The 12,015-nt window shown below is 37.2% G+C and overlaps 2 protein-coding genes across 3 annotated transcripts in view; one reads left to right on the forward strand and one right to left on the reverse strand.

Annotated features, from left to right (window-relative positions):
- The window catches only part of LOC117125194 (cytoskeleton-associated protein 2-like), a 24,064-nt gene that overhangs the window by 6,453 nt on the left and 5,596 nt on the right, over positions 1-12,015 (forward strand). The gene's annotated exons all lie outside the window — the stretch shown is intronic.
- LOC117125195 lies at positions 4,526-6,352 on the reverse strand. The gene is made up of 3 exons (XM_033271622.1): positions 6,299-6,352; positions 5,016-5,228; positions 4,526-4,880 (listed from the first exon to the last, which is right to left on the reverse strand). The coding sequence occupies exons 2-3, from the start codon at positions 5,199-5,201 to the stop codon at positions 4,620-4,622; spliced, it is 447 nt and encodes a 148-aa protein (XP_033127513.1). The 5' UTR covers positions 5,202-5,228; positions 6,299-6,352; the 3' UTR covers positions 4,526-4,619.

Here is a 12,015-nt window from a genome sequence, read left to right on the forward strand (position 1 = left end):
AACCTGGTTACGGGTCTGGACTTTATGCAATACTGTAAATACTTATTTTTATACATACATTAATTTAAATTAATTTAATACGTTGTACTCAGCTAATAATTTAATTAGTGGGTTAGCTTTGCTAATTTCTGAAAATTTTATTTAACAAAATACTGTCGTTGTTAATAACTGACTAATATACTTGAAATGGTTAAAAATCATTTACAGACAACATATTTTTATTTTATTTTAATAATTAAGTTTTGTCTACCTGAACTTTGTAAAGTGCTCTCTATCTTATTTTATGCCATGATGTAATCATATTTAGGCCTATTAAAAATAAAAGTGAACTTATATACTGTGTTTATGTATTTTTACTAATAGAAATGCACTGGCTTGCACAAACATAGTACTGCAGGACGGTGGCTTGACCAATAAAAACAATAACTGTATATTATATTCTTGAATCAGTACTGTTTTCTGTGATTGGTTTGTTTTTAATATTTCACAAAGTTGTCGCTATGGTGATTTCAACAAAGATGACCATTCAGATGCTATGTGTTCTTGAGGTAGAAATTCTTGAGGAATATCTTGGAATAGATGGAGTCTGTGGCTGTGAAAGAGGATGAAGAGAAACTAGTTACTGACGTCTGCCATCATCATCGCACAGCAATGCTCATATATACGAAGATATGTTTAAAAAACTGCTCAAAAAGGGCTGATTTTCAGCGATTTCGCACCGGATTTTTGGAACACAAAACAAATTGTAATGAAAATCGATTAAATAAGCCTTTGAAACCCCTAAATTGTCAAAATTTTCGGGGCTTCGCCCCCTGGACCACTTTCGGTGCCTTTTAATCAAAGCTCGACCACGCCCACTTTGCTTTCGTCGGGGGAACAGGTTCCCCCTCCCCCGTTGGGGACCTCGGTAGGCCTATATACCTCCCTCGAGACCACCTCCCGTAAGTGGTCACTCCAAAGTCCATTCTCATTAGGTCCGCCGCGTACACACACTAAGATATTAATACAGGATTTCTCTATCTTTTTCTTAAATTTTCCGCTCACTGGACATCTATTCATAACCGATCCTCTTCAAGTAACTTGCTAAGTATAATAATTGTGGATTTATTTTGTTTGAGGAGAAATTTGGCGGTGTAAATATTTATTGATTGCCGAACTGAGAGCCAGGCCTGTTACAACATAGGCCTACTCAATCACAGTGTGTCAGTAAAAGAAAAGGGATATCGATCGATTAGGCCTAGCTATCTTCGGCGAGGCCGCTAATTGGGGTCTGGCTTAGCTCTTCTTCTTTCTCTAACAATGAACTTCCTAAGTCTGAGCGCTTAATTGATCGCGGCAATTAAAACAACACAATGATACTTCTAAAGGTGTTACCTCATATCATTGCATCTATATTTCTCGCCCATAATGCTATTAAACCAATGTGCTTCCTCGAAAAATCCCCAATCGTACGCCACTGCGTCGTAAAAATTGTTTTAGTCAGAAAACTTTGATCGATCCAGCAAAATTCACAACCCTGGTGCTCATGCTTTTGAGTGGTGACATAAGTATTAAGTATCCCGGACCAACAACATCTCATTTTAGGAGTAAAGTTAAAACACCATAATACATAATGTTAAACTGGAATCATTTGCACCAGCAAAGTCATCATTTGTAACTTATGCAAATGTTGGACTCGCATCAGATGCTCGAAATTTTTTAAAAGACGCTGGCTACAAAAAAAAAAGAAAAAAAAAACTCGTTTAATGCTTCTCCGCTTCACGATATTGATACCGACAACATGTTAAGTTGCTAATTTTAAATCGTATTTAGCATTACGTCTTTTTATTTAAACTGATGTTGTTAGTGCCAATTAAGTTTATTGTTTATTGTGTAGCGCCCTCAGGCATAAAGAGGTAAAGCAGCATGATGGATTCGAGGAAACACAGTTAGCCAGTGAGGCCTAAAGAAGTAAAGGTCCCTATAGATGTAATGTACGTCACTTCACATGACCCCAATGGAAACCAGTAGTGTGCAAGGAAAGGCAACATGATTGTTCAATCGTACCACTTACCGCGCCTACTAAGTTTCGAAAATTTCACGAAATGCGTAAGATCAATATCTGACATCTTCGCTCTGGCCCTGGCTCTAGCTTTCTTCTTCGTGGGTACTACAACATCCACCAACACTTACAGTCAAGCAGGCTTCAAGCGGACCATGTGTGCGTGCCACACTGTAAAGTATTTTTGCATGCGGATACATAAACAATTAGCCAAAATTTGTGAGAAAATCGCCAGAAAAATATGTGCGTAAAATCGGAAATACTGCATAATACATTGGTTATATGTTGAGACAAATAATGAGAGAGAGTGTGTGTACGTGACAGGATAAACATACCATTACTATAATTATTGTATTTATTCTTTATAAATGAAGTAGGTCGAAGGTACAAAACAGCAAATATTATTTTTTGCGTTGCACAACATGATTATAATAGTATTGCTAGGAGAGCCGTATATAGTCTGGTATCCGTATGAGATAAACACACTGGTAACACTTTAAAGACTAATTATTCTAATACAGCAGCTTTCGCCACCTGTCCGGTGTAGCTGAAAATCAACATACAGTACTGCACAGTACATAACAAATCCAGCCGCAAAACAATAATTTTGAAGGGCGCCCGCTATAATTATGGGAATTCCCCTTTCTCCGTTACGTCATCGTGCACCGTGCCAGCATTAAAACAAAAAATCACCATTCAGAGGATCAGAAGTATCATTTACGTTGGTTTTGACTCAGAGCCTGGCCAGATTTTATTTTTGTTGTAGTAAGCTACTTTGAAATTCAGTTGAATCTGTCTGCCTACTCAGCTAATTATTCTACAAACGAGGAAATAAAACGTCACATTTTGTTATACTGTACATTACAAATTTATATAATCATTTCTAATTATACAATGATAATTAACAATCTACATGAGGATTACTAATTAGAATATCAGCAATATATAATCATTGAAAGTCATAACAAGCTTTATGTTCATTATTCGAGTTATGATATAGCTTCCCTTCTGTAGGATGAGGGGCAAAGTCTTAATAAAAAATTGTTTTCTTCTTAATGAGGTAACCGTGCCTGCCGGCCCTGAGGGATACATCTGTATAACATACAGTGAAATTTCTATAGTAACCTTCTGGACCAAATGGCCTATTATTAGAGGTGTTCCCCGAATAGTGTTTAAAAAATTCAAAGTCAATATATCCTTTATTCATCCAATAATGGAAATTACATGCAAGTGTACAATTTATAATAATAATATTATTATTATTATTATTATTCTTGTTGCTATTATTATTAGTATTAATATTATTATTATTATTAGGCCTATTTGAAATCGATAGAAGGCACTTATCGAAAGTTGTAATAGACAAATCCATATAAAAATATATAATTGGTTTTACAGACTTGCACGTTAAAATCGAAAAGGCATATAAACACATATTGGTCAAAAACCACATTATGATATTAAAAAAGCACATAAAAAAGTCACAATGGAAAAATTAAACGTATAAAAACACATTATGAAATTTAAATACCAAGATTGTTCCCCAAGCATAACCTTCCAGAAACAAGTATATAAAAAGTTTAAAAGATATATTTTCTTTCTCAATTTACAGCCTAAAAAGAGAAGATAGGTTCTACTGTATGTCAAAACACTGATATCGTAAATGCACAAACGTTGAAACATAAAAATACAAAATGTATATAAAATATAGGGATTTGTAGCAATTTTTATTATATTCTAATCAATTAAAGATACATTTATACCAACTAATGTTATACTTTCATATTATCATACGTTTTTTTAAAAATCATACACAATTTATATAATGCATTATTTACAGTAGACCTACGCGGTGTCTTACACATTGCATTGTTTTTTCCGACACCAAGCGTCTAAAATACATAATGTGGTACATATTATTTGGGGTATTTTCCGAATCATTCTCAACAACTTTTGCTAGCCAAAATAAAACGCAATTCATATAATAATCAACCAGGGGTGGCGCCAGCGAGGGGGCCGCCAACACCCCATCGGGGAGAAAAACCACAATTCATCGGGGAGGAAAAAAAATTATATCTATATATTTTGTACATTAGTAGACCCTGAAATCGATTAAATAAGCCTTTAAACCCCCAGACTACTTTCGAAATTTTAAGCGACGCTTGTCGGGGAAATCTTCCCCCTCGTCTCGGGCATCGGACCCCAATCGGGCGCCTCGTACCCCCGTCGGGCAAGTCCTGGCGTCACCCCAGTTTTCACTACCTTATCATTTCGCCTGTTAAGCATCTTACGCGTATATTAGTTTTGTGAAAGGAATAATAGTAATTTAAAAGTTCTCTTTTGCTATATTTTTACCATTAAATATTATCTTTGAACTTTCATAGATAATGCAATACAGTACTGGTCACGTATGTACAAATAATTAACAAGTGCTATAGAACTTGTTTATATTTATTTTCATGTATCGAAGGTCGATCAACTCAAATGGCTCTTCGTGGCACAGGTCTATGGATACATTGTTCTCATCTTGCCTATGATGCCTTTCTCCACTGAGGTGATTTAAAACCAAGCTTGAAAGTTATCGATAGAAGTCAAATTCAGTGACCCAACTAGGATCTTGGAAAGGAGTACTGATGTCAATTGTGCGTTGTCCGTCAGTTAGGATTTGTTGAACATCCCAGTCCAAATACTGGTACCTACACAATGGACAAGTCTTGCTTCTGTACAACCATTCCGTTATACAGTGGACATCGGCGAATTGATTGCATTGGAGGCATTTCCAACGTAGTTGGCCCAATACGCTTAAGCAGATACAGCAGTTCATTTCGTTGTTTTGGTCCTAAATAAAAGGGTAAAATATAATATATACTGATGAAAAATTGAACAATATCGGCCAATATTCAAACCTCAACCTCTGTCTATATGTAATGTTATGCTACAGCGCAATATGGAGAAAAGAAATATTTGGACCTACCTGGGCTCTTTGTCCGTGACTTAAGATTTGTTGCACATCCCAGTCCAAATACTGGTACTTACACAATGGACAAGTCTTGCTTCTGTACAACCATTCCGTAATACAGTGGACATCGGCGGATTGATTGCATTGGAGGCATTTCCAACGTAGTTGGCCCAATGCGCGTAAGCAGATACAGCAGTTCATTTCGTTCTTTTTTTGGATCTTTTTCAACTGAAAATTAGAATGGTCATGTGTTGATGGTCACTGTGTAATATGGTACAGTAATAATAGGCCTATACACACGGAAAGAAATTAAATCAAATGGTGAAATATATAGGTGCATATACAAGGTGAAAAAAAATTATATATAGTGTATAAATATAAAAAGTATATATATATATTTATATTATATATATATAATATGAATGAAAGAAATGAACAATATAGGCGTATAGATATGAAAATGAACCTATGTGGTGGTATGTTATATTATGGTGGATAATTACAACTATGGGGAAAAGGAAAAGAAAGGACAATGATATATGATGGGAACACTTATAGAATTCAGAAGATCATCAAAGAGGACTCACAGAAAAGTCGTCCAATGATAAAATGAGAAACGGTTGAGTTTAGTTGATGGCGGGACGAGTGCAGTGCGGAAAACAATATTGGTGAGAAGAGAAGAGAAGAGAATATTATTTTATAGAGGGCGACCTTTAAGATAAAATACTGTAATTTTAGAAGAGAAGAGCGTGAGCGTGAGAAGAGCGTATGAGCTAAGTGGGAAATATTAATTGGTAGAGGAAATTGGCAATTGTGAAGATATCAAATGGCATGGAAATCCATCATACTCTTAAAAACAAAATAATCTACCAATAAAAATATCTGTAATAGTTAACATATGTAAAGGCAAGTATTTTCAGAAATTTGATTTTAAATTGATGTGATTTTTTTTTATTTCAGTACTGTATTACAAACAACATTTCATTTCATTTATTATTTCCAGGCAATATAAAATACAAAAAACAAAGACTCAGCCTGAGGATAACCTAAAGCAAAAATCACACAAAACAGTAAACGCTTCCTTTACATAATTTCACGTAAACTATATATATATTAGCTAGGGTCAGTCATCATCGAAAACGATGGACAGCCAATGATATAATGATATCTGAAACCCCATAAAAATATACAAGAAATTTCCAAAGCAAATTGGAATGAAGTTATCAAGAAACCAAAACAAATTAGAAGGAAGTTAGCAAGTAAGGAGTGCACTAAAAGTATTGATATTTACTACTCACCTGTATGGAAAATATATGGATATCAATTAGCTGGCGAGCTGAAGATCATGAGCGGGTAGCGAGTGTTCTACAAATTTCTGAAGTGAACGAACGTTATAAGTACCGTTTAGACATTATTTTGGAATATTCGATTATAACTAAAGAGTGTTTTGAATTGGTGGAATGTCGATGAAATATTGAAGGATGCAGGGGGTTGAGCTAAGTGTAACATAGAAGGAGTTGAGAGCGAGGCTTAAGCAGAAGCTTATGTTCTGTTTGTAATACAGTACTGGAAAAAAAATCACTGGGAAGAAAAATCACATCAATTTAAAATCAAATTTCTGAAAATACTTGCCTTTCTATTACAGATATTTTTATTCCCACACCGACGGCCCTCGAGTTCACCTCATTACACAGTACGCTTTTCCAGCCTCGCTCTCAACTCCTTACCTCCATCCTCATTACACAGTACTTTTTCCAGCCTCGCTCTCAACTCCTTACCTCCATCCATCGTCCTCATTACACAGTACTTTTTCCAGCCTCGCTCTCAACTCTTACCGCGTCCTTCGATATCCAACACACCCCCTATTGATAATCGAATACTCCAAAAAAAAAAAACCCACCCCACATTCCTAACCATTGTTCAAACCTGTCGGACAACTATCAACACGTTCAACCCATTGTTATTAATGTATTCAAATACAATCGACACGTTCAAACCATTGATATGAATGTGTTCAAACCATTGATACTATTTTTGGAACCGAGTTTATTCCAGGTCACATGTGTATTAATGCTAGCACGGAAATTTAATAATGATGCACTATACGCCTTTTATGCGGATAGGCCTATACCGGTTTCCCTCCACTTTTTTTTTTTTTTTTTGCTTTGACACTTTATATTCACGCAAATAACTTGGCCTAGTGGAAAATAGGCTTTAAACGTCAAAAACGCTGAGCGAGAAGTTCGTCCCACGCCTCACTGGGTCTCTACTACCAAGTGCCCAGGGTATTACAGTGGGGCCCTAGCTTTAGACAGGTGCCTGAGGCATATTCGTTTCGTCACTGTCGGTGTAGATTTATCTCTGTAAATTGGTCTTGCTTAGTTAAACCAAAACCAATGACATTTCACTATTAAAAGTGCTTGGTTGAAACATTTAAAAATTACATAAATACAGTTACTGAAGGCCTACGCCTGTGGTTTAAATCATTAGAATAATAGGCCTACATAACATAACATTGTATAATGAGATTACCAAGTTTGTGATCAACTTTGAGTTTACTTCAGTTTGAGTATCTTTATTAATGCCTCTGTGACACAGGCCTACAGGTACATAGTTGTCATCTTGCCTATGATGCCTTTCTCCATTGAGATTATGATGTCTGTTAAATTATAAGTTACCTTAGCGATAGAAGTCAAATTCATTGACCCAACTAGGATCTTGGGGAGGACTACTGTAATTGATGTTAATTGCGCGTTGTCCGTGACGTAAGATTTCAACTTCAAAATCTAGATACTCGTATCTGCAAACTGGGCAGGTGCTACTTGTGTCGAACCATCTGGTGATGCACTGAACATCGGCAAACTGATTGCATCTTGGGCATTTGCAATGTAGATGGTCCAATGTGTGTAAGCAGATACAACAGTCCATGTCTTTGTTTTGCGTCATTATTTGAACTGAAAATTAGAATGTGGTGTGTTAGAATTGAAAATAAAATAATATGCTAATAAAAATATGTGTTAGTTGAAATATAAAAGGCATGATTGTTACAAAACTGATTTGAAATTCATGTGATATTGTCACTATGAAAATGCTAAGTAGGAGCAGAAGAAAGAAGTATAAGAAATGCAACGTACCGTTAGCACTGGACAGAAGTCAGTTGTTTAGGAAGTTAGCTGTTTCGCAGGCGTTCAGCTGGAGCTGAAGAGCAGGTGATATGAATGAATGCAGGAGTGTGAAGGGCGAGAGGTGATAGTGAAAATTATTTGCAACTTGATTGTTGTTGTAATTTGACTGTTATTGGTGACGTCACGTATTTAGTGGTCATGGCTGTGTATAATGTGTATTTAACCACAGAGAATGAAATGGGTATTTAACCACAGAGAATGATATGAATGAATGCACAATGTGTATTTATCCAGAGACAATGGTTGTATTTATGTAGGGACAAGTAACTTTGATACACTAAATCACCACATAAAATAAATGTTGAAGTTGCTATTTTTAGTGATTGAATAGTTACAGAAACAGGTAACCACGTAACTTTGATACACTAAATAACGACATACAATATATGTTGAAGTTGCTAGTTTGGGTGCAGGTCAACTCGGCCACAAGTCAACTCGGCCACAGTCAACTCGGCCACAAGTCAACTCGGCCACAAGTCAACTCGGCCACAAGTCAACTCGGCCACAAATCAACTCGGCCACAAAAAGTTTCGGCCACAAAAAAATTGGCTACGTTCTACTCGGCCACAAGTCAACTCGGCCACAAGTCAACTCGGCCACAAAAAAATTGGCTACGTTCTACTCGGCCACAAGTCAACTCGGCCACAAGTCAACTCGGCCACAAAAAAATTGGCTACGTTCTACTCGGCCACAAGTCAACTCGGCCACAAGTCAACTCGGCCACAAAAAAATTGGCTACGTTCTACTCGGCCACAATGCCTACATTGTGTCTTTAAGAATGGACCGGTTGATACCAAATTTAGAAAGTTGTTGGATAAAAAGGTTTTTGGAAGAAGATTATGAGGACAAGTTCAAATGAATTTTGAGAAGTCAGTAAATAACATCCAGTTGAAAAACAAAGAAATAAAATCCGGGTTAAGACATCTCTGCAAACAATCCTGGTGGCTAAAGACTGAAAGAAGATGCATGAGAGAGAAAACGTGGCGGCGTTAGAGGGTGGCAGGGGGAATTCCTCCCTGGAAAATTTTCGAATTTTCTTGCCCTCCCTCGGTTCTCCCATCCCCTCCCCTTGAAAGAAAAGAAAACATAATTCGTCAGGAAGAAAAAAAAATGTATATTCTACATAATTAGTAGACTACCGCATCTCTATAAAATCGGTTAAATAATCCCAAGCCTCTGAAAAATAAATAAATTGTCATATTTTTCGAGGGCTTTTCCCAACTGTACGGTACCATTTTTGAAACATGTTGAGCGACCCCCGCCCTTGGCCATCCCCCGTCGGAAAAATCCTGACACCGCACCAGCATATTTTCCCTGTAAATTTACCTTTCCCCTCACTCCCCTACCCCAGATTCCAGACACTGGCGCTGAAACTGGGTGGGACATTAATCACTCGAAAATGTTAGATAGGCCTAAGGTAAACAGTAAAGAAATGGGTTGGTATTTGCGATAACTAAGGAACGTCTGTGGATGGGAATAACGTCGGCCCTTTTTCAAAGAGCAAAAACATAATAAGATAAAGATTGAGAAAAATAGACACAAAAAATGGGATAATGGATTAGCACAAAGTTTAAATGTATATAGTTGGGCATAACATTATTAGTGTCTATACACATGTAGGTGGACAAAGTGCAACCCGCAGGCCGCAGCCACGCTCCCATGGCAATTTTAATTGATGTGCGCCCCGCCTACCATCTTTGACTAGAAACCCCATTACTTTTACGGCCCGACACTGCTACGTCAAATTAATATTAAAACTGAGCATACAGTGGTACGGTATATACCGTACCGTATTCGTCAAGCTCTCCCACATGCCCCTACCATCGTAGACGCCACTGTAAAATTAAGATGCAGCCCTCAGTGGTTAAATCAAAAATTCACTTTGGCCCTCTCCAATTCATGTTTATCTCCCCTGATTTATAGAATTAGGAAGAGCAGAAAAGTCCAGGGGAGCAGCCAAGGGGGGGGGGGGTGAATAAAGGAAGTTCTGACACCTCCCGGCCGGAAATCGGCCCCTATTTTCTGAAGTACGCGGACGGATCTCTAGGCCTTTTTTTTTTTTTTTTTTTTTTTTTTTTTTTTTCTGTCCATAATATCCCCGTGCAGGTCTAACTTTACAGTCTGGCCTCCTTTTCTATTATTATGATTTACAGAATAATGAGTCACGATTGCCTCAAAACCCGGCGCATACGCCGTTTCATCCACAACTCCGGTCAGCAACCCATGGTTCGCGAATTATTTTTTGGGGAGGTCGCATCTCCCATAAGCAATTAATTACAATTAATCGAACCGACAGTCAGAAGCGACGATGGTGAACAGTTGCTTCAAACTATAGGTTTAGGCCTAAGCTATACTAATTAAAGAAAATAATAAAAACGATAATAAGGTAAAGCCTATAGTAGTACGCTTTCTCACGTCCAAGAAAATGCTCGCAGTATGGTAATAGAACAACATGCCTGTTTTTAAGGCCTATTTGAAAACAGGCCTTCGTTGAGGCTCACGGTCATAAAATCATCACCCTTGTAGTGGAACCTGAAGAATGAAATCTCACGTTTAAATTATTTTTCTGTTTACAACCTAAGGCTGGTTTTCTTAGAGGTTTTATAGAAATTAACATGGTGAAACCTCTTGATTCTATCTTTTATCACGTAAAATAACGCACATTTTCTGGGCCTTCGCGCCCTTGGACCCCCGGGACATAGTTGCTGGGCTACTACCCTGGCTAGTTAAACCCCCAAGCCTGTTTTTTCCCCCTTCTTTTTATTCCGGACATGTTCGTTCGACAAAATGTAATTTACTGGAATGTGTTGAGAATTATGTTGCTTTCATTGTTATACAGCCATCATTTGGGTGTTGGAGGAAGGATAGGTATTTCGACGGAAACGCTTATTCCTAAAGAATGAGGTTCTCCGGGATGGGACGTTATTTGAGAGAAATGAGTTCATTCAATGTGGGACGTTATTGGATAAACACTGATCTCTAATATAATAGTATCTTGTGGATATTTCGTACGATAAAAATCGTAACGGTACCGGATTGGTCTACAGGAGTTCGTGTTTCGTACAGGTCATTCCATTCATAGAAAGCCTTTATATTGGAGAAAGCGTAGTCGATAGCCATAGTAGCCTATGTGAATACTAACTACGACTACATAAAGTTGATTATAAGATTGAAAAATATTAGGCCTAATCTTATTGTAGTAGTGATATGTACACGTTTTAATTATTGTTATTTATTCGTTAACGTATTTATTGTATTCACATTAAATTTAAAGTATTGTTTAAGTATGAATTACTATGTCCATGTAAAATTAATCTTATTTATTAAAATTGTATATTCAAATAATATAGTAATAGGCATAGCCGAGGTCTAGCCTAGACTATGCCTAAACAAAATGACTACGCCTATTATGTGAGTGTGCAAAATTGTGAAAGAATAAAGGAAGAATGGGAAAGAGATTTGGAGTGGCTGAAATTTTTTCCGAAAATATACAATAGTAGTCAATATGCTATTATTGCATTACGTTTTTGTAAACAATTATGGGCACTAATCGTCAGAGGTCTCGGTGCCACAGCCTACACTTTTCATAATTCGTAATTTATAGGTGTATAAGAGACAGGTATATACCGTACCGTATTCGTCAAGCTCTCCCACATGCCCCTACCATCGTAGACGCCACTGTAAAATTAAGATGCAGCCCTCAGTGGTTAAATCAAAAATTCACTTTGGCCCTCTCCAATTCATGTTTATCTCCCCTGATTTATAGAATTAAGAAGAGCAGAAAGTCCAGGGGAGCAGCCAAAGGGGGGGGGGGGGGGGGAGCAAGGAAG

This window comes from Anneissia japonica, unplaced genomic scaffold (genome assembly GCF_011630105.1).
Source record: "Anneissia japonica isolate Jap-2015-1 unplaced genomic scaffold, ASM1163010v1 scaffold2191_len329779_cov167, whole genome shotgun sequence".
Taxonomy (NCBI): Eukaryota; Metazoa; Echinodermata; class Crinoidea; order Comatulida; family Comatulidae; genus Anneissia; species Anneissia japonica.